Source organism: Amia ocellicauda, chromosome 15 (assembly GCF_036373705.1).
Source record: "Amia ocellicauda isolate fAmiCal2 chromosome 15, fAmiCal2.hap1, whole genome shotgun sequence".
Classification (NCBI taxonomy): Eukaryota; Metazoa; Chordata; class Actinopteri; order Amiiformes; family Amiidae; genus Amia; species Amia ocellicauda.
In genome coordinates this window covers 12919669-12942434 of record NC_089864.1, presented here as the reverse complement: position 1 = coordinate 12942434, position 22766 = coordinate 12919669, and the positions used below count along the sequence as shown (strand labels likewise).

The 22766-nt window shown below is 39.1% G+C and overlaps 3 protein-coding genes and 2 non-coding genes across 5 annotated transcripts; 4 read left to right on the top strand and 1 right to left on the bottom strand.

The window, feature by feature from the left end:
- The first annotated feature begins 243 nt into the window (after positions 1-243).
- Positions 244-3698, top strand: rpl18a (ribosomal protein L18a). The gene is made up of 5 exons (XM_066724602.1): positions 244-333; positions 1389-1568; positions 2012-2141; positions 3134-3243; positions 3555-3698. Exons 1-5 carry the CDS (start codon positions 316-318, stop codon positions 3645-3647), a joined length of 531 nt encoding a protein of 176 aa, XP_066580699.1. The 5' UTR covers positions 244-315; the 3' UTR covers positions 3648-3698.
- Positions 1153-1282, top strand: LOC136711161 (small nucleolar RNA SNORA68). The gene has a single exon (XR_010804714.1). It is a non-coding gene; the product is annotated as a small nucleolar RNA SNORA68 (small nucleolar RNA).
- Positions 2350-2478, top strand: LOC136711160 (small nucleolar RNA SNORA68). Its single transcript, XR_010804713.1, has one exon. It is a non-coding gene; the product is annotated as a small nucleolar RNA SNORA68 (small nucleolar RNA).
- A 3600-nt stretch (positions 3699-7298) lies between the features above and the next one.
- On the top strand, positions 7299-19882 carry LOC136711111 (cytosolic carboxypeptidase 3). The gene is made up of 15 exons (XM_066687111.1): positions 7299-7374; positions 8370-8552; positions 8639-8746; positions 9097-9247; positions 9977-10756; positions 11189-11348; positions 11721-11847; positions 12505-12721; positions 13830-13896; positions 14328-14420; positions 15439-15514; positions 15709-15876; positions 16753-16807; positions 18619-18704; positions 19606-19882. The coding sequence occupies exons 1-15, from the start codon at positions 7299-7301 to the stop codon at positions 19608-19610; spliced, it is 2352 nt and encodes a 783-aa protein (XP_066543208.1). The 3' UTR covers positions 19611-19882.
- A 1007-nt stretch (positions 19883-20889) lies between these two features.
- On the bottom strand, positions 20890-22132 carry LOC136711110 (galanin receptor 2b). Its single transcript, XM_066687110.1, has one exon. It carries the CDS (start codon positions 22130-22132, stop codon positions 21212-21214), a length of 921 nt encoding a protein of 306 aa, XP_066543207.1. The 3' UTR covers positions 20890-21211.
- Between the last annotated feature and the right edge of the window lie 634 nt (positions 22133-22766).

The following is a 22766-nucleotide window of genomic DNA, read 5'->3' as shown; positions in this document are numbered from 1 at the left end:
TGGAGCAGCAAAGTACACAGGACTGTATGTACAAATTATTGACAAAGAATACAGTAACATTTGTATTGTATAGTATTTATGGAAAGTTTAGTTAAGGAAATGCAATTTAATTTTCTTTAACAATCGAATAAACTCAACATTCTTAGGACCGGGGTATTATAATTGACATCCACAAGAACGAATCACGTTACTCCATTAACATTGTTCTCAGCCAATGAACAGCGACCATTCGGTCCGCCTCCTTTCCTGTAAGTGACGTACACAAACCCCGCCCTACGACTTCCTCTTTTACGGTGGCAGTCTACGAGAGACACCATGAAGGCGTCTGGAACAGTACGTAAAACTGCAATTTGCCTTTATTCAGAGGAGTAAACCCTGTATTTTCGAGTCTGTCTTGTCCATGAATGAATAAAATAGTCATGAGGGTGGAAACGCCACGGAGAGAGAGGTTTATTTGTGTAGTTTGGAGAGTTTTTATGCAGGGTATGGGGTGATTGAGACGGCAACATGGCGCCTTGCTGGTGTAGCTAAAACCATGTGGTGACGAGTGACCGGTTGAAAATACCGGTTCAGATCTATTTTTTCCCATTTAATTTAGAGCTCTGCTGGCAGTATGCATGCTAATCGTTTGATATTTAAGCGTTTTGAGTTGTCCTTTGGGGTGAATGATGAATTATCGGTGCAAAGAAACTGATTTGCACGCTAGGCCGCACGCACAATGTGAACATCTTTTCTCGCTGAAATTGGAAACGCTTTGGACAGTGTTAGTCTATTTCAATACTGTCACCCCAAAATGACATGAAGTTAAAACGCTACACACCTGTTCATTTTAACGTTAAGCTTTATATCTATATGTAAAAGTAGTGTTAGGCTAAGTAGTGATTGCACATGGATGGAAATGTATAAAGAATGTGCCTTTTACCAGAACAAACACCACATTAAGCACATATTTTCACCGATTGTAGCCTATGTAAAAGTTATGACTTTAGTGCTGTTATATAAATAATGAAAATAGATTTGTTTGCCCATCCTTACATTTATACAAGATTAATTTTATTTTACCATCATAGTAGCTCATGTAACTGATTTAATTGAACGCATGACAATTTGTATGTGGATTTAATGATCACGTTTTCATGGAGGGAATTCTCTAATGCACACAAAACCCAAAGATCATTATTATTTCTGTAATGCTCTTGTCTGTTGTGCAGAGATCAAATAGTACCTTGTCGCCTTTCAGGGGCTGCTGTGCTCCTGAAAGTGAAATCAGGGTTCAATATTTATTTTTTAACATAATGTGATCTTGAAGATGAGGGTTTTGTTGGTTGGAATACTAGTGTCACAGCAACACAATAACACAACTTTCCCTTGGTGTGTTTTCTCTTCAGCTGAGGGAATATAAAGTGGTTGGGCGCCTGCTGCCCTCTCCCAAGAATCCCACCCCTCCTCTGTATCGCATGAGGATCTTTGCCCCAAACCATGTGGTGGCCAAGTCCCGCTTCTGGTATTTTGTCTCTCAGCTGAGGAAGATGAAGAAGGCTTCTGGAGAAATTGTCTACTGTGGACAGGTATGCAGAGCTGGGTATTTTACATTTTCAATTGTCAGCTCATGCTATTGTGAACAGCAAACTATTGGGTTTTCACTCATTGTATTGGTATTAATTGAAAACATGCAACTGTAAACTTTTAGGTATGTTATTTGCATGTGCTATTTGATCACTTATTACACTTCTAGATAGAAATCCCAAGCTATTTTCACTTACCAACACTGGGCAGGTGGGGACATAGTTATCCCCTTTGTAGAGGTCCAGAAGTACATAAATTACTGTTTTGCAGAACATTGCAATATGTAATGAAGTAATACCATTTTGTTTTAAGTGTATATTAGTCTTCATGGCTTGTGCAGTGATTTTAAATATATTTTTTAGCTGCTGTCTGCACATGAAACTAGATTTCAGTGTGACATTCAGAGTCATTGCATTATTAAATACGTGACACCTCTCTTCAATAGGTCCATGAGAAGACTCCCCTGAAGGTGAAGAACTTTGGTATCTGGCTGCGTTACGACTCTCGCAGTGGCACCCACAACATGTACAGAGAGTACCGGGACTTGACCACTGCTGCAGCAGTCACTCAGTGCTGTAAGTGTCTCTCTGACCCCGCAACAGGTTTCTCTCATCCAGACACGCTACATGCATCTTGCTGAAGACGGGCACAGATGTAAATCATATTTCAGCAATCTTTGTCTGAGTCTCTTTTTGTACTGAGTATAATATCAAATAGGTTAATACAAAAATATAATGAGGGAATTCAATATCTCCCCCACAATTGGCTTGAGAACTGGCTGCCATTGCACACAAACCCAAAGGTCATTATAACCGTGTATAATGCTCTTGTCATGTGTGCACAAAGAAACAGTACCTTGTCGCCTTTCATGTGCTGCTGTGCTGATGGAAGTGAAATCAAGGTTCAACATCTTAAGATTTAATTATTGTCTTGTCTTCAAATTCTAAGATCTTTCTTTTAGACATTTTATAGAAGGTAGATTGTGTATTAACACTCCTAGAGGCTTTACAAAGTATGACATGTAATGATGTGGGTTTAATCTTCATGAGTCCTGGCGTATGAGTCATTAAAGTTTGTCTTGAAAGGTAAATCATGCACTTAGAAGCAGGTAAGGCTTGCTAAAACGCTGTCTTTTTTTCTTTTAATTCTGTGCAACATTTACATTTTAGTTATTCCAGACCTTGTACTTAATTGTGGTTTTAGTGAATTAATCTGTAAAAAAAACTACTCAGTGCTGTTGCCAGTTGTATAAACATGTTTCTAGACTAAACTGTCCTGAACTGGATTGCTAAACAATAAGGAGTTTATGCTGAGCCGATCTCTGAAATTATTTGCCTTTTTGTTTTTGAATTCTACCTTTGGGTGTCAGTATTTTAATCAACATCATTTGTTTTTGTGTTGAGTGACTTACGGTACAATTTTTCTAACTTTCTCCTTCAAGATTTTACTGGGCCAGTGTCTTGAGTGTGAGACATGAAATGTCCCATTTAATTTAATGAGAAGTGGGATTTTATTCAGTTGCAGCACCATCTTTATGACCCCTCCCTACATTTCATGATTTTTTCAGACCGTGATATGGGGGCTCGCCATCGTGCTCGAGCTCACGCCATCCAGATCATGAAGGTGGAGGAGATCGCTGCCAACAAGTGTCGCAGACCTGCGATCAAGCAGTTCCATGTAAGTTTGAGTATTTGCAAAGCCTACATGGTCATTCCCCCCCCATCTGTTTTTCTGTTGCAGTTTTTCTAATTGTTTGATTCATACATTGTATAATTACTCCACCTGTTTGTTTATTGCTAATTGTTTAATTGTTTTAACATTCAATTCTGTAACATGTTGCACTTTGTTTAAAAAAAAAACAAAACATAAATTCAAGTTCGGATTAATCAAATAAATAGGTTGAGGTCTTGGATCTATACAGGTCCATACATACAGCACTATACAGGTCTGTTTTACTAAATACACTATTTTTTCCCCCTTCGCTCCAGGACTCCAAGATCAAGTTCCCTCTGCCACACAGAGTTCTTCGCCGCCAGCACAAGCCACGTTTCACCACCAAGAGACCAAACACGTTCTTCTAAATGAAACGTTAAAAATGTTGACTCTGTGCTTGAATAAAAAAATAAAGTTAATTTTGTGTAACTTGTATTTTATTATATGAAGGATTTGCAACCAACAGTCACTGAAAGGTTTTCAGGTCGATGTTGATACTTGATACACAAACTTTTCCCCCCAAAATTGCCTTTATTAAAATATATTTTTGTGCAGCTTTTAGTAGTGCATTATGCATGTTCATGTAGCTATACAAATTATTACAGATGGAAGATTCGTATTTGTTTTTGAGGAAGCTTCTAACCCAATTTCAGTTTTCACAGATTAAGATGCCAGATTTAAATCTCGAATGAATTTGCCAGCAGTGCTGCTGTATAAACCACATGCTTTTCATTCAAAGTTTAGAAATGACTTGAGCACTAGAGCAATGACCTGTAAGTGGCATGCTGTTTTTACATTGCATTTAAAGGGGGAGGGTCACTTTGAGTGTCTGTGATTGTACTAGGTTTTTGACAAGTTTAGGTACACTATAGCATAACTTTATAAGGGGCTGACTGATTTAAAACGTTTTTTCACTGTTTGTTCAGAGATTCAGATGTCATTACAGAATGAGTCCCTGGCAGGATGTTGTGGTGAGCGGCGGCTGCAGGTTTCAGGAACTAGTACTGCCAGCTGTTAATCTGAGCATCTCTGCTGCTTTAATTACTGACAGCCCTCAGTCCTCATCATTTCTCTATCATCTTCAAGTGCTAGGTAAAGTTAATGTTTGTGCAACTTGGATAGTGTGAACACCACGTTTAATACTATACATATTCTATGGACGTTTAATCATTTTAATTCACCTCAGGGCAATGTTGATTTAAATGTCTCAGTCTATCATTTCAGTTATTAAATAGTGCTGCATGTTGCAAATATGAGGCTGTGCAGCAAAAGCTTTGTAAAAAAAAAAAAAAAAAAAAAAATCTGCTCATGTTAATTGACTTGGTTAAAGAGGATTGTTTCCCCATTATAAAAAGGTATATTTAATATGTACCTGTTCAGGTCTGAGGTAGGCGGGTCCGCAGGGGAAGTGGCGGGCGGTGTTACAGTGTAGCCGTTGTCTTGCTCTGCACAGAAGATACAGTTATACCGGTGCATTTATTTTAAACACGTCTGGACCAATGCTTCAACGAAATAATATAAATTCACACAAAAAAGATATAGAGGTAGGTGACCATTCAACCCCCCGTGATTCTCAACTGTATCCGTTACTAAATTTGAACAGAGACGAATATAAACAAGTGTTGCGTTTCTGTAGCAATCATGAAATATTAGAAACAAAACCTTCATACAAAACAAAAACCTTGACGGAAATGATTGCAACGCTACTTAATCCTCATTTTACTCTTTTTCTTCATCATTAAATTAGCCCATTTCATTGGTTTGCACATTTACCTATTCAATAAATAACAGCTTAGCATGTTTGTCAGTTCAGCGGTTTGTTCTCTTTAAGACTTTATAAATGTCTGAAAAGAGACATTACTTGTATCCATAATGCAACAGTTGTAAAACGGTTACATATACTAGGAATGCAAAATATGTCGTTTTTATGTGAAGTAAAATAACGAAAACAGCCGTAGACCAAAGTAAATAATACATATGAATAATACTACAATTAACCAATGATTAATAATTTGGCAAGGAATCATATAGTCCATATATGCCTGGTATATACATTAGCATTTTTTTATTTACATTGCTATAAATAACTCAAGTCTATCCCAGTGTGTGCAATGCAAGCCTGTGTTATGCAGTGGGAATATGTGTGCTTTGGCATGTTCTGGCTTTGTGGTCAGGGCCCAGTGCTCCCTCCTGACCCCACAGGACCACACCACTGTGTGTTTATCAGATTAAAAAATATACATGTTTATTTTTTACATCGCTTAAATTCTCATTCCTGCTAGATTCACACGGCTGCAGCTGATTTGTGGCCTAGACAGCAGCACGATGTTGCAGCCTTTTCTCACAGTCCAGTGCAACCTCAGAGCAATAATGCACCAAGTAACATTAGTCCTGCAATATTCTTGAGCGCTGAATTGGCAATTCTGGCGTCATCATCACATTGTTTCAGTGTCCGGGCTGTGCTATTGAGAACAAAGGTGAAGAGGTTGAAGGGCAGGGCAATACGCCTAGTTTTACCTTACCTCTCTGCAATAAGATATGCTTACAGGCACAGAAGGAAGAGCTTCGGAGGGGAGAGGAGCGACAGAATGGAGGCTGAAACAGATCTACCTCAGCTACTCTAGAGATCGATAATGAAAAATATGGCGTTTCTGAAATGAGCCAAGCATGAAGGCCAAAGCACAGTGAAGGAGTAATAGTTAGTATGATTTATACAACAACAAACCCTTCTACAGAATTACATGGATAAAATCCGTAACTAGCCATTAAAAAACAAAACTAAACAAAAAAACCAATATGCATTTTGTCAATCTTCCTTGAATGACACGATTGAATGATTTTGTGTATTTCTCAGGAGGTGTTTCTGAGACATCATCTCCCACAATGTGGCCATTTCAAAGGTAAGACCACACCAGACTGTTTTTAGAGCATGTAAATACTGAAATGTGAAACAATGGATTTGCTTTAGAGATTAGTCTTCAACAAAGTCACTAAATAAAGTGGCATCAAAATATTACTTTAAATCTTTCATATGAGTCATATGAGCGTTTACTACCTATTCCGACTAAAATATCTTTTAAGAAAACATTATAACTGTCAACTGTTCAGTGTCTGGTAAGCAGGGACATAGTGCAGGACATGTGTGAGTATATGGCGTAGAGACCCACTTGTTTTGGCACACAAAATAGCATGTATTCACGTAATTTGCTCAGCATGATAGTTGATCCATGCGGCATTGTGATATGTTTTTGTAACAGTATCTCAGTGATTATAAGGTTATTCATGACTAGGCCTATAACATGGGAAGAGTGTCTTTATGGATGTAAAAATCAAACCGGGGTTAGGCCAGGCACAGTATGTACTTGTACCTGGATAGTTTATTCTGTATTGGTTGGTGATTGGTCAGTGGACTTTGGACTAAATGGACTAAGGCTTCTAGCATAATTTCTGATGTTATTTTATATTATTCTTATTCTTCAGATATGCTACGGCTTGAAACTATTACTAGTACAACACAAGCACACAATAAAGCCAACGCAAACACAGTAATATCTGATACATTGGTCTTGTGTGTCATACAGGGCCTGGCATGCTAGTGCAGGAGGTTGATGTGAATCCCACAAGTGGTGCTGTGGAAAATCATGACCATTGCACTGTATTTGGAGGCGTTTGTTGTCATTGGCATGTCTCTGTATAACAGGATATCTGATGAGAAACAAATGAAATAACATGAAAATGGAGACAAATACAAGTGTTTGAGTGTGTTTGAGGGAGCGTGCAATTGGCCTGCTGACTGCAGGAGTGTCCACTGGAGCTGCAGTCAGGTCAAGACCCTGAAGCTGCTGAATGTTAACACACATATTGCCTGTACCTTACCTCTTTATGATTACAGATGGACCATTTTCTGTTTACCCACTTTATTTAATTAACTAATACAAATTCTTAGACTGTACATCTGGGGGATCTAGATACATGTTAATGTTTTCTTATTAAAGTTAAATGTCTTTATTGCAGTTAACATGGTCAAAGGAAACCAAGAGAAAGATTTAAAAAAACAAAGAGCGCATTTCCCTGTATACTCTTCATCCTCTGAAGGTAAGGATGAGGATGGAGCTCTTGCAGTGAAGGGGGAATCTGAGGAGGAGTGGTGTTCCCCACTTTGCATGAGTGAAGATGACAGGGACATCCCCTATTCAATACAACATTTAGTTAGTTTTGGTAAATATTATTTTTACTGAACAAAATTATAAACTCAACATGTAAAGTGTTGGTCCTATTTTTCATGAGCCGAAATGAAAGTTCCCAGAAATTTTCCATACACAAAAAGTTTATTTCTCTCAAATTTGGTGCACAAATTTGTTTACATCCATGTTAATGAGCATTTCTCCTTTGCCAATGATCCCTCCACCTGACAGATGTGGCATATCAAGAAGCTGATTAAACAGCAGATCATTACACAGGTGCCCCTTGTGCTGGGGACAATCAAGGGCCTCTCTAAAATGTGCAGTTTTGCCACACAGCACAATGCCACAGATGTCTCAAGTTCTGAGGGAATGTGCAATTGGCATACTGACGGCAGGAATGGCCACCAGAGCTGTTGCCAGAGAATTTAATGTTCTCTACCTTAAGCCGCCTCAAATGTCGTTTTTGAGAATTTGGCGGAACGTTGAACCGGCCTCATAACACATATCCACGCCAGCCGAGGATCTCCACATACAGCTAATGCACCTGCAGGATTGTCTGAGAGCAGCCACCCGTGCAGCTGATGAAACTGGGTTTGCACAACCTGAGAAGCTCCTCTACGGCTCATCATCCTCACCTGGGTCTTGACCTGATCTCAGCTCTGGTGGACAATCCTGCAGTTAATTGCAGGCCAATTGCACACTCCGTCAAACACTTGAAATCCATAGATAAGGGCCTAATTGATTTATTTAAATTGACTGATTTCCTGATATGAACTGTCTCAGTAAAATCTTTGAAACTGTTGTGTGTTGCATTTCTATTTTTGTTCAGTGTATATTGAATCCATTGTTGCTATTATCAGTCTGTGCCTGTAATGAAATCTTGTCTCTTATGTGAACTTCATGCAGGGTTGTCCAGTGCTCCAGCCCTGCCTAGGACAACACAAGTGGTGTTTGACTTCCAGTCTGGGAAGGCTGTCCCTCATCTTCGTGAACCGCCCAATCTTTACGGTGTGACTGGACAGGGGGCCCAGACAGTGTCCCGCTGGCCCCATGAGTGTGAGGTTATCCCAGATGAAATCCATCACATTGGTGAGCATTTCTATGCTTAAAAATAATGTTTTGGAAGAAGAATGATAAAGTCATGGATAACCTCTAACTGTCTTCCGCCATCTCAGAGTGGGCCCCGCCTTCCCCGGAGCCCTTGTGCATTCACGTGAATCTGAAGGCAAGACCGCACATGAGCGAGGCAGGAGAAGGCACGCTGATATACATGGCAGATGGAGGTAAGTACTTTATATATCTCAGTTTTTTTCCATGCAGAAGAGGTGCAGAAAGGGATGAATCTAGTGGGATTCATCCTTCTGGTTTCGGGATTTGCCAGATCATTTGAAGTGGTTATGGACCCACACCAGTGTTCAGCTGGGCTGGGATGAAGTGTGGTTACACCAACTCATCTGTTCATGTAATTACCAGTGTTGTGTTAAAGGACAAACATACACGTTCAGTAAGATGGGCATCCTCAGTCCAAACATGGAAATAATAACGAGCAAGTTTATATTCATAGCCAAAGTAACTAAATATCAGCGGTGTAATATTTTTAAACCAGAAGATGTCTCTCTCTGGTTCTTTGCAGCAAACAAACAGGCCTTTTTTTTTGGGTCCCGTGTTGGAGGCAGCCGTGCTCCTTTGAAGGCGGCTGCTGCGTATCTGTCCGGACCGAGCGACAACACCTTGCTGTTCGAGGCTCGATTCGAGAGTGGCAACCTGCAGAGCGTCGTCAAAGTGTGGGTGCTTCCTCATCACACAGCTGCAGCACAAACCTACAGTGTGCCCTTGGGCTCACTTCCCACGCGTTCAGCAGCACAAGCACATTAGTGGAAATGTCTTTCATTCATTCATGTGTTAACTAATGTATTTACTTACCATACTCTTTCCTAGCCGTAGTGGATCGTTAGAATGTATATTTTGCCCCACAGCAGTAACTAATACCTGATTAAAAGTAGCCATGCCTGTTCTCTGATCATGCTGTCCACCCACATCCCCTTTCCTCCCTTATAAATCTAACCTGTGGAAACTGCCAGGTTTTGTAACCTCTGAGGGGAGTAGCCAGTGGAAATGCAGACTCTCTGTCTGACATGAGTAAGGCATGCTGTAGCACGGTAAACTAATCAGCTCAAATTATCTTCCCTGCTTTGTCGTCTAGAATATAGAACAATTTTGCTTACCAAAGCAAGGCTCAATGGACAATGTTATAAGTTAAATGTTTATATTTTTATCCAGGTTTTAAAAACAATCATTTTATACACTTGTGTTCATGTGAGCTTTGAATAGTTTTTCAAAGGATAGTCAAGTACATATTTTATAGAGGGTACCAGTGAAAAACTCCACAGAAAAGTACCTCCTCAGCTCTGAGTGTTTCATTCAGCATTCTGTTTCTGTTCACATAATAGAGGCTTATGTTTGAATGATGTCTGTGTGTTTGAGTAAATAATTGACTTATTTTATATTTTTAGGGGTGACTATGATTATGAACTCACCCTCCGCCCCGACCTTTACACAGAGAAACACACACAGTGGTTCTATTTCCGGGTCAGCAACACACGCGCAGATGTGCGTTATCGGTTCACCATCACCAATCTCCTGAAAAAGACCAGTCTGTACAAGGTGGGACAGCGACCCCTGCTGTACTCGGAGATGAAGGCCCAGGCAGCTGGTGTGGGCTGGCACCGTGTTGGCAATGAGGTGTCGTACTACCCCAATGGGAGATGGCAAGCGGGCAGCCCTTGCTACTCCCTGAGCTGGACTTTCTCCTTCCCCTACGATGGGGATACTTGCTACTTTGCGCATTGCTACCCTTACACCTACTCCAACCTGCGTGCGTATCTCTCGGAGATCGAGCAGGATCCTGTGCGCTCCCGCTTCTGTAAAATCAGGACACTGTGCCGCTCGCTGGCTGGGAATCTGGTGCCCGTCCTCACGGTGACCAGTCCCACACAAGGGGAGGGTGGAGTTCTGAAGCCGGTGGTGGTGGTGACGGCGCGCGTTCACCCCGGAGAGACCAACAGCTCCTGGGTGATGAAGGGGCTCCTGGACTGGCTCCTGGGGAGCTCTCACGATGCGGCACTGCTGCGAGACTCTTTTGTTTTCAAACTAGTGCCAATGCTGAATCCTGACGGGGTCATTGTGGGTAACCACCGCTGCTCCTTGGCAGGCTGTGACCTAAATCGCAAATACAAGTCCATTCTGCAGGAGACTTTCCCTACTGTGTGGGCTACAAAGAACATGGTCTGCCGGTAAGTATTCATCTAACATGGATGCACCTTCACTTTTGCCCAGCAGAGGCCACTCTAATTGTGTCTTCCAGTCTGCTCATAGCATTGACAGCTCATACAGGGAACCTCCTCCTGTCTTACAGACTTTTATGCTGTATTTGTCTTTGCATGTAGTTCAATACTACTCCTTGAATAGATTTATGGACCAGTGACTTTTGTCTTAAACTTCTTTTGCCTTTAATCTCTTAAGTTACAGTGATGATTACTGATTGAATGAAAATACACCAGCTGGTTGAAAGATCAGATTTTATGTAACAATCTCCTAAGCAGCATTGTAACTGGACAGTAACCCATCATCAGTAAAATAGTCTCACCTGGATGAACATGGTTGCCAGTGACTTTTCTGTCCTAATGACGTTCACGGTGGCTTTCTGGTTCCCACCTGTCCTCCAGGCTCCTCAAGGAACGCGAGGTGCTGCTCTACTGTGATCTGCACGGACACAACCGCAAGCACAACGTCTTCATTTATGGATGTGAGGGTCTACAGCACCGAGGGAGAGGGCCACATGAGCGAGTCTTCCCTCTGATGTTGAGCAAGAACTGTCCAGACATGGTAACTTTGTCGACACGTAATATAAACCAGACAAACGCATGACAGTGGAGTCTCTCTCATGCATCTTAAAACTAAACTAAATACAATATAATAATGTACAGGATGTAAAACTTCTGTATGAAAGTAAGAAGTGTAACCTAAATGCGAGTGCTTGCTTATTGTTTTATGGGAATATTGTAAGGCCTGGACCACATCAAACCTTTGACCTCCAATCCAGTAATGAAATACAATTTCACTTCTTATTTGCTGGTTTTAGCAGAGGATTCTTCCTTCAAACCTAAACCCTTCATCAAACAAGTGGGCCACAGCTTTGAATTGGTCTGGGCCCCATTGTTTGAGTCCTGTTCTCTTAAGGCAGCTTATTGTTCCCAGTTCTCCCTTCGGAGCTGCAAGTTCGAGGTGCAGCGCAGTAAGAAAGGAACGGGGCGCGTGGCCCTGTGGGAACTAGGGGTATCTAACAGTTTCACCCTGGAGACCTCTTTCTGTGGTGCTGACATGGGTAAGAAGGGCAAAAGACATGGGGGGGATGTTGTTAATTACCTTTTTATAATAGTTTATTCTGAATGAACACGCCACAAGCACTAAAACATACATTCAAAATATTTAGAAAATAAAATAAATCTGCCTGTGTGTATTGGAAAACAGTTAATACTGTAGTAATGTACTGAACATGTGACACTTGTATCTGAGCATTTGAAACAGTACCTTGATTGTTATGTGTTGCCTATTAACAGTATATTGCACAGGCTGATTGAATGGAGGCTGAATTAGTGTAATATCTCTCGAAATATCAGTGATTATAGACTTTAAGTGGAAAATATTGAGAATAGATTTCAAATGTTTTAAAAATCAGTCTTTAGCCAGGGGCTTCCATAAAGTGGTCATTTAGATAATCATGTTATAGGATGTTTGTTATGATCATTGAAGTAACATCAATCAAGCACAATAATTAGAAGCATTAGAATGGACTTGGAATGTACTGCTGTGTACATGCATAACATAGGGACTCATTTAATGTTCATTCAGATACAAAAAGGCAGGAAACACATTTTATTGCCACTGCTATTGAGCTTCAAGAGTTGTTTTTGATTGTATTGAACTGCTGCATTCTTTACCACTTCCTGTAGAGATAACGAGCTCAGTTTGTGAATTCCAGGTAACAAGAAGGGAACTCATTTCAGCACATCTGACTTGGAGGTGTTGGGGTTTCATTTCTGTGACACTGTTTTGGATTTCTGTGATCCCAACAAGACCAAGTACAGGGCTTGTCTGAGAGAGCTGCGGCACATGATGCGACGGGAGGCTACCCTACCTTTTCAGACCCTGGACACACGTGTAGAGTCAGACAACTCTCTCGGTGACCACAAGGCCAGGTTACCTTTTTAATGTTCTTTAAATTAAGGTAGCAGGCTTTAGACTGGCCCTTGGACAGGCAGACAGAACAATAAGCACATTGTTTCTGTAATATTTCAAGAACCAATAAAGCTTTTTAAAATATTATAGAACTAAGGAGCTTTTTATTCTCAAAAATATTTTGTGTAACCTTTGCAATATTAGCTTCTTCACTCCAAAATTGTGAGAATTGCATGAAACCAAATCACATAGTTCTTTCAGAATAGTTTTCAATATGTATTACAATATGTGGTAATACAGTACTGTACCCGAGATAATTATTTTGTTTGTTTTACATTTCTAGATGTAGTTTTTATAATGCATCAATCTTTTGATTTGTTTTTGTCAGATTAAATAGAAGTACCCCTTCTATAAATATAAAAACAGATTTTATTTATTCTTTCTTGTATGCTGGGATTACAGTGTCATTTGCTGAAGTCTCATGGTGCTTTTCCATCCTTCTACATCTGCATGTTCAATTGGGTGCTTTTCAGAGAAGTAATTGAGGTGATGACATTTCTTTAATAAAGGCACGTTTGTTTAGCGAAAGCTTGCAGGATCTAAAGAGCACAATGTAATAAGACCCTTGTCTTCTTTAAAAAGCTAGCACTAGACCCTTTTGTACATGCTTCTTGTACAAGAGTAGAAACATGTTTTATAGAATCTAAACATTTGTAATATTTGATTTAGTGTTCAGTGTTGAACAGTGTTCTACTTTTTATGTCACTTTATAACCCAATTATTATTACTATCATTTATTATTTTTATTTCTTGGCAGACGCCCTTATCCAGGGCGACTTACAACATAAGTTATCTTATCTTATACAAAATACAGTGGCTGATAACAAAAAGGCCATATAACTCGTAGACTCTCCTTATCGACTTCCATATGTATTTTCAGAAAAACATATTTCAAAATGTTATTCTGTAAATCCAGACAAATATACCTGAATATACTAGAAGTGCCATATGCCACATTTTCAGATGGACATTAGATTACATTGTATGCTGCCACCACGTTTTCTGTCTTGTCATTGATCGGTACACTTTCTCAAGGACAGGACTCGTCTGTTCTCCGTTGTGTTTCAGCGCCAGTGGATCAGACAGCTCAGACTCGGATGGACTTGCTGCCCACCTCCATACTCTTGCCAACAAGGTAAGACAAGTAGGCTTCTACAACACTGGATTTCCATGATAATTATACATTCTGTGTGTAAGGACTTCTGAAGACTAGAACTAGGTAGGGCCTTGTGCCACTTTTATACTTGGCTTAACCTCCAGTAGAACTGTCTAACAGGACTGTATATAAAGCAGTAGGAGCAGTTAAAAGTAAAAATGGAGATGCTGTTTATTTGGCTTCTAGAATTGAAACTCAACTTATCTTAAAGACACAGAGATGTGACAAAAGATGCATAAGTATTTTTGTTAAGAAACCATGTGATAAAAATCAATCGTGTAATAATAAAAAAATTGAAATAATGAAATTAACTTAAAAATACCTACCCAGATTTACCAGCTCAAATTAATTACACAAGATGCAATGTGAGGGCAAAGTTGTTATTTGGAAAAATGTATTTTTAATCATAGGTTATAGGAACCCCAGCTGTACCTAAAAGAGAGTTGAACAAGTGGAGACAGAGGCAACAAAACCCACCCGAGAAGTGCTCCTCAAACAAGAAGGTACTCGCTGTCGAACCTGACTTCATCTCTGCTTCTTTAAAAGGCGTAGCAAGGGTTATATTTAGTTGCAGATTTTTTTTTTTTTTACATTTTCACTCCGGAAGGCCCTTTTTAACTTATGGTTTACGTGTGAGATCAATGTATCTGGTGAACCCAGCAGGATCTTAATCAACACTGCATAACTCTACCACAGATCACCTTCAGTGGAAAAGTAAGACAGATTCACCTTTCCGTTTAATATCCATAATTTCATCATTGTTCACAAAATGAAATTTCCTGTGTTCTGAAGGATTCTGTCCTTTACCTTTCCTTTGACTGTCCAAATGTCTTCACACCAAAGGTATAACCTTCTCATATTCACACTTCTCACATTCACATTCCCAGAAACTATTCCCATATGGGTATATTATCATTAAAGAATGTAATGTAGGCAGCATCACTCCTAGACCTCTTTTTGTGCAAACATATTTGAAAGGATGTAGGAGATTATAGATTTTTAAATTCGGAAAGTACAGGTTCAACTTCTATGTGAGATCTAATTCACTGCATTTCAGTCTGTTTCAATTGTTTTATCATTCAATTATCATTCAAAGAGTCCTGATGAAAGTAGATATACTGACAGTGACTGCACCCGGTCGGTCTTTTTACGGTCAGGTCAGTTAAGGCCTTCAAAGATGTTTTAGAGTTCTTGATTACTAGTTCAGGTACAATAATGGAGTGATGTCTGTACTTAGTAGGCTACTCTCTGGCTAATAATCCAAGGTAATTTCATGCAGTCATGGAGACGAGTGGTCCAGACATTTCCTACACTTAAGAGCAATTGTTTTTCCTGCTGTACTGTAGTCAGGCCTGTTCTCCCGTACTGCAATTAACACACGCTGATGTGTTCTCTCCGGGAATATTATTGAATTTTGCCACATAATATAAATTCCACCCTCTTTTCAAAAGGTATGGCCTTAAAACATGTCAGTTCATATATGGCAGTTGCAATTATATATGTATTTTTTTCCATATGCAGGCAGAGATCTTACAGAGTGAGATGGGGCAGTATTTGCACAGTAGGATGCTACTGGGCATCAAAAAGGACTCCTGTGGTAAGAACCACTTTTTATAAAGTTTTAATATACATTGATTTAAAGGATTCATGTCTTGATATTCATAGATTTGACACATTAAAGACCCATAACCCATGGGTAGCCAGCGTAACATTGTTTTGGCACTAGTATTTTATTTTCTGGACATTTTCAAGAATTTAAGCAAATACATGCTTTTGTGTTCTGATTGACAGGCTTTGACTCGTTTTCCTTGCACCATCAACTATCAACCCATGCTCCTTGTGTGCCTTCTATGTTAACGAAGCCTGTCTTGCTGCCACAAATACCAAAGAAGAAGAAAGGCCAGCATGGAAATCAATCCCAATTAGCAGGCATCACAGGGTTAACAGCAGAGGTTCACAGTAAGCAAAGAACTTATAATTTGATACATTCATGCGATAGTCTAAATTCTCTTATTTTGTACATCCTGTTAAAGCCAAAAGAATCATGTACTGACAGTAAGGTGAACGTTCACCTGCTTGTTTGATAGGATGGAAACCTGTGCAGTGGTTCCTTGTGGGAAAAGTATTTACCCACATAACAGCACAAGCAGACTTCATACTGAAACAAGCAAAACAAAACAAAAAAGTAAATTTCAAATTCCTTTGCAAGGGTCTTCCAGTTATAAATAAAATCATGTTATTTTTTATTTGTATATAATTATAGTTTATTTTAATACTTTTGTTTTAGGAAATTAGAACAGGGATAGTGAATGTTACTGCAGCTCAAGACTGCTCCAGCAGTAGATTTAGTTTGGTCTTGGGTTGCAGTAGTGCAGTAGCTATTGGGAGCTCAGCACCCTGATGTTTGAAGTACTGTATCACAAGGTGCTTCCAGTCATAGAACTCTATCTACAAAAATGCTCACCTGGATATTTTAACATTTTTACCAGATCAGAATTCATTAAAATAGTTATTAAGTGAATACTTATTATTAAAAAATGAAAACCACTTAAGTTGCAAGTTAATATAAACCACGGGTGCACTTTGGTTTTCTGAAAAAGCTACAAATATGTAGCCTCTGGAATCGGTTTGAAGTCCATAAAGGCACTGCTCTGTGCACTTCAAAGACATGGCTTATGTTCCTGAAATGAAAGGCCTAGCAAGTGCTCTTGCAGAACTTGCAATTACATGATAAATTATTCCTTCTTGACCTGTAGGATAAAATCAACTGGTTTAGCATGGAGCCAATCATTTAAAAACTTAACATTTCTCTGAACTGTCCCATCATTTTTTCAGGGAAAGTGCCCAAATCCTACACCACTCCTGTCAGCCTGGCTGGGAGATCAAACAGGTATGTGTATATATATTATATGTATTTTTTAAATATAAATTAATAGCATTTGTTTCTCTTGAGTACTTGTCAAAAAATACTTAACAGTTTTTAATTATCTGATTCTCTGATTTCTGTATCAAGACTCAAGAATATACATGGCTGAATTACTTACACTATTTTTTTATAGCAAACTATAAAATATGGCACATTTAAACTTATAAAACTTAAAAACCTCTTAAAAAATCTGTTCTCTGATGCCATGATGCAGTGAAATTTAAAATGAGGGGAAATTGAAAATTCTCAAATATCTGTTTCTTTGAAATAATATTTAGTTTTTAATCAATAACATGCTTAATAATAATAAAACCTAAAAACACACAAATTACACAATTTCAGTGAAAAATCTAAATCTCTTCTGAAGTAGAAAGTTGTCTTTTAAACATTCTTAAATAACCAAAATCATGTTTTTATTTCTCTGGACTTCATACCTATTGGAGACTGTGCCCTTAAGATGTTAATTTATCACTGTCTTAAATTTTCATCATATTCTTTAAAGACAGAACGAGACTTCTCACCTAAGGAAACAACACGCCAGTCTTGAAGCAAAATATAATGTACAGACTGACAGGGAGAGAAAAATATTGTTAGTTTGTCTGCTCTCTACTACTTGGCTTACTTATAATGTCTTGTGCTTGAATAGATAACTTACTTCCCTTAAATATAATATGCTATAGAAGTGGCTGAACGAGATGTCTGAGTTTAATTGTGATCTAGTGTGTCTTCTTTTTAATGGGAAACTGTGCAACTGGGGAGGGTGGGTCCTGGCTGATAACATATTTGCGATACATTAGTAATATGAATTTTAGAATGCCTCTTATTGGTCCTTTAGATAATGCTAGATCATTTGTTTTCTAACATCTACGTCCTGTGTTTCTGTAGTGAAGGAAGTTGGGAGCCAGTGTGAGTCTGTGACCCTCTCTGGGAAAGAGAGCAGAGAAAGGCAGCATTAGAGAAGAAAAGGAAGTAATAGGGTGTAACTAATTACTGTTTTTATACTATCAGTGATTTACTCAGTTTTATTATTAATATACCAAAATAAAATATGTAAGGAGAACATGTTGTGGGTTATTTATTTATTATGTTCCTAACATGTTTCAGCATATCTGGTGTTTTGATTCACCATTGCTTTTCCTTTCAAAGAAGGACAGCATTTCATATTGTAAGTGTTAATTGTAAAATAATGAAATAAAATATATTAATTTATGGTACAAGTGGGGATTGTAGCTCATTCTGAATGGCAGAAAAATGCCCACAGGTAACTATCACAAGTAGGGATTGTTTCATCATCCCAAAGACAACAACCACAACTGACTGAAAAGCTACTACATGTATAACTGCAATTGAAAAAGTGATGTAATATAGTGTAATATCATAATGGGCAAATATCTGCATACAGTTAGCGCTTTACAAACCTTTCAAATGCATGAAGCACAGAACCTCTATGTTCAGCTTTCTGACCCCAGCCTCATGTCACAATCCTGGAACAGGTAATAGCAGGTGCCATTAACTGTGCTACCTCGCAATCTCGATGCACACAAAGGAGCAAGTGGATCCAGGGGTTGGGGGCAATTTACAGTACAATGATATAGTGGTGAAGACCTCTAAGAACATAATAAAGATATTTAGTTCATGAATCTATTTCTGGGTGATCCAAGTAACTATTTCCCCCCTATATAAGTGTAATGTAAGAGTTTACTTATTTTAATTATTTCTTACAATGCCACTGAAATTATTGTTCACTCGTGTTTTTTTCATGTTTTTCGTTAAAGTCTAAAACCATTGGCTCTCAGGCCAACACAGGACTTTGAAGCAAAATTAAATGTACCCAAGCAGGAGATGATGGAAGGACAGAGAGGTGAGTGGGCTCTGAAAGGATGCGAAAGGCTCCAAATTTAGGACTAGGTATTAAAATTAAATGCCTCTCATTAAGCCTTCTGAACCATGTTTAAGTGATTTGCAAATATCTGAATAGTATAATTTGTGGCAAGAAGATAGGAAGATGATTAATTGAATTTAACAGAGAACATGTTTTTTTATCAGCTAATTAATGCTGATGTGCTGGGTAAAGCATTACACTTATGCAACTGTGTTCTGCTGCTCAAACCATGAATCTGGACTTCTTTCTCTTCCCAATTTGGTTGTGTTTCTAACTGGATATTTGTGAAATTGGGGAATTTGTTGATGCTTTTCAGATGTTTTAATTATCCATGCTTTAATTCCTCCCAATCTCTGTATAATGTTAGGCTGGAAATTGCAAATGAGAAAAACACTGTTCTTTGGCAGATCTAGTTTTAATAAGAGGAACCATAAACAGTGTGTTCTGATACAGAGTCTTTATAGAGATTTTGAAAAGATAAAAAGAGTTTCCTCAGTTCTCAATTTTAGTCATATGATATATACATCATCATTTAGAACAAGCATAAAGCACAGAGAGCAATGCATGACAATAAGTTTGTTTTTATCTCCTTAAGCAAGAGCATTTATTATGTTCCATTCCATCTTGAGATGATTCCAAACCAGTGAAGATCTTTGTCCAATATCATGTAATTGTTTGCAGGTTTATCATGTGGGCTAATTACTACAGACTAAGCTGGGAGCGTCAAGTCCTTTCACTACAAAGGATTAAAATTTATTCCTACAGAGGTATTTGGACCGGGATTTCGTCTACTGTGCCACCCACCCATAAAGCAGTTATTTCCGTTTGATTCAGTTTATTCCATCTCTTATTCTATATATCATTATTTTATTTCTTTCAGCATAACGTCTGCCAGAAAGAAGAAATGGAAAAATAGCAGAAAGTCAGACTCTGGAAAGGACAAAATCTCTTATTTCCAATGTCACAAGAAAGAAAAAAATCACTTGCCAAAACCTTGCCTTTCAATGCAAAGTAATGTTACTAATTTCCCAAGATTACATTAAACAATATATACTTTTCAAATATGTATATATGTATATATATTCATTATTACATTATTTCAGTAATGCGTGCTTGGTGCTTGCTCAGGTGTGTTTGTTGTGCCAATTAATTTGCATTACGATACACACCAAGTCTTTGGGCATGATTTATGAGGTTTAACGCACCCCAGGGACCTTACTTAAAAGATCACACTCGCTCGGTCATTTCCTGTATTAAACCTCTGCATAAGCACTCAGAAACTGACAGTCAGCACAAACAGTTTTTGTAATCTTAAATCATTCTTCCTTTATAAGAGTTCAGTTTCTGCCCTCTGGCCCATTGACTGTAAAAGGAGGCTGGTATTCAACTTCTGAAATATTTCTAAAAAGAAAAACTTTTATTGGTGATGCTCAGGTAAAAACATGAGACTCTCCTTGCTCGTTTATTTCAGATGTGTTCTTTCTTATGACCTGATCTTGCAGAAAAAGCTGCATTAGCCATTCAGCACAAATATTCATATAATGCGGCTTTGAGGGATCCTGTCATATTCAGAGAACTTTGAGATGATCAATAGATGAGGCAGAAAAGAGACGTAACCTAAAAATAATTACTGCTAATCGTGGAAAAACTGTTCTTACACCGGTCCTGTGAATCAACCAAATGAACCTTAGTATTGACTTTAGATAAGGGAGATTATTGATTTCCAATACCAGATTGGTCTGTGCCATTAAAACGGAAGTTTGGGAACATTTTATGTGTTTGTAAACAAAAAAGCCACCTGCCATGGGGGAAAACGATTTAATTAACATCTGACTTTTTTCCATATTTATTTGGTTCTCTTACTACTTTACATTGCAGTTTTATATAATATATGTTTGGTTGTTTTCAGTTATTTAGTCAATTGACACTTGATTGAAATCTAATATGTCTCTACCCGGTCAGGCAAGAAAATAACTGAAATGTGTTGAATTATTTGATCAATCACGGTTGCTCAGTTGATTTAAGATTTAACTGAATAAAACGCCCTTTGTAGACTACAGCTTTAGCATTTATTTATACCTTTCACTTTTGGCTAGTGTGAAACACATGTATGTATAAGTTATAACTGGTACTGGTGCCTACATACATTGGAAAAATACAAAGTAATACATTGTTTGTCTTTCAAATACATGGAACACTAGAAATATATTTTCTTAATTTCAAGAAAATGTCAGACAATGATTAATTACAAATTTAATATAAAATATTTTGTTTTTAGAAATGTAACATAATGTGTATTTAACACTTTTCAATCACTGAGTTGTAAGAATGATATAGTGAATTTAGTTTTTCTTACAATAGACTCTAACTTGGATTACCTGGACAGCTCTACTAAATGAAAGACAAGCTGCATCTTCCAGGGTTACGTGGAATGGAAACATTTGAACAAACTTCATAAGACAACCGAGTCCTTTTCCCCCTGGGCTTTAGCGAAAGCTTTCCGTCACACTGATGACCTGCGGATGCACTTTGTTTCGGTTGCAGTTGAGCAGACACCCACCCCTTTTGTGCCGGTACCTCTTGGACAGAAGCACATAAAGTACGGGGTTGACGCAAGGGTGGAGGTACTGGAGCACCGTGCAGATGAAGTAGAACATCTCCCAGGACTTGCCGTGGCGGTACAGCCCCAGGTAGACGCACAGCTCCAGCATGTAGCCAGGAAGCCAACACACTGAGAAGGTGGCGGCCGCCATGAACACCATGATGGAGGCTCGACGGGTGTTCCTGGCACTTGCCATGGACATCATGGGGCTCTTGTGGAGGAAGAGGGCCAAGCGGATGTAGTTGAAGGCAATCACCAGCATGGGGATGAAGTAGTAAAGCACAAACTGGCCCATGACCACCTGGTAGTGGTGCTCGTGAATGGTGGGCAGGCAAAAGGTGAAGTTCTCCACAGTTCCCGTCTCTTTGGTGGCAAAAATCCGCAAAGGGAAACTGATGAAGAAGCTCAGTGCCCAGACCAGGATGAACATAAAGATGACCAGGTCCATCTCGGGCGGCCGGTGTGGGTTGGTGATGATCATCGCCCTGGTTACAGAGACGGCGCAAAGGGAATACGTGCTGGCGGCCAGGGAGAAAGCTAGGAAGAACTGGTAGACCTTGCAGAAGGCGTCGCTCATCGGCCAGTTGTGGCTGATGGCGGAGTGCAGGGTGAAGGGGATGAGGAGCAGCGTGAGGAAGTCCGCCAGCGCCATGCTGAGCAGCAGGATGTCCAGGCGGTTCTTGCGTAGGGTGTTGTACTTGGCAAACAGCGAGAACACCAGCAGGTTGGCACAGAAGCCAATCCCCAAGATCACTCCGCATGTGCAGGCAAATATGAGCCCGTAATTGTTGGCGGTGGTCTCCATGGTCCCCAGAGTCAGTTGTAGTGCTTGTCTGTTACGTTAAAGATGGTCCTCAAAATAGTGCACTACAAAGAAGCTATTTTCCCCACAATCTAGCAAAAGTAACCTTTAATCATTTATATGTCTAATTCCATACTCCAAGATTTCTCTTCACTGAGCGCTCAGTCGCTGACCTTTTTGCTTCATCATCTTACGGTGATAATATTAATAATACTCACAGTCTATACCAGCTTCCCAACATGCTCATTTCATCATAATGCAGCAGAGTAAAGACAGCTATAATCATCACCTCTACAATGACTTTCTTAAACCAATATATTCCTTTCCTGTACTTTCCAACGAAGACTTCCTTTTTTGAGATAGTCCATGGTTTTGACTAGATTCCAATCAAGATACCAGCAATGAGAATGAAGAAAAGCAGAGCACTAAATTAAAATGATCCGTGTCATTTTTTTAAATGTATTCATATCATTCAAGAAATCTAGAGAATATAACTGAACTGCAGGGATTTGAGACCCTTCCATAGCTAGACACATCAGCAAAGGTCTTGACAGAAGGTTGTGCTGTGTCGTGCAGCTGCTGAAGTGGGTAGATCCCTTAATACCAGCCAATGGCAGCAAAGGCAAACACATTATCA

Excerpts from the sequence above, each read along its gene's own strand:
- rpl18a (XM_066724602.1), top strand. Across the intron at positions 1,569-2,011 it reads AAATTGTCTACTGTGGACAG|GTCCATGAGAAGACTCCCCT; the intron begins GTATGCAGAGCT and ends TCTCTTCAATAG. Across the intron at positions 3,244-3,554 it reads CTGCGATCAAGCAGTTCCAT|GACTCCAAGATCAAGTTCCC; the intron begins GTAAGTTTGAGT and ends CCTTCGCTCCAG.
- LOC136711111 (XM_066687111.1), top strand. The coding sequence starts at position 7,299 with ATGGTCAAAGGAAACCAAGAGAAAGATTTAAAAAAACAAAGAGCGCAT. Across the intron at positions 10,757-11,188 it reads ACAAAGAACATGGTCTGCCG|GCTCCTCAAGGAACGCGAGG; the intron begins GTAAGTATTCAT and ends CCTGTCCTCCAG. Across the intron at positions 15,515-15,708 it reads CATCAAAAAGGACTCCTGTG|GCTTTGACTCGTTTTCCTTG; the intron begins GTAAGAACCACT and ends TCTGATTGACAG.
- LOC136711110 (XM_066687110.1), bottom strand. The coding sequence starts at position 22,132 with ATGGAGACCACCGCCAACAATTACGGGCTCATATTTGCCTGCACATGC.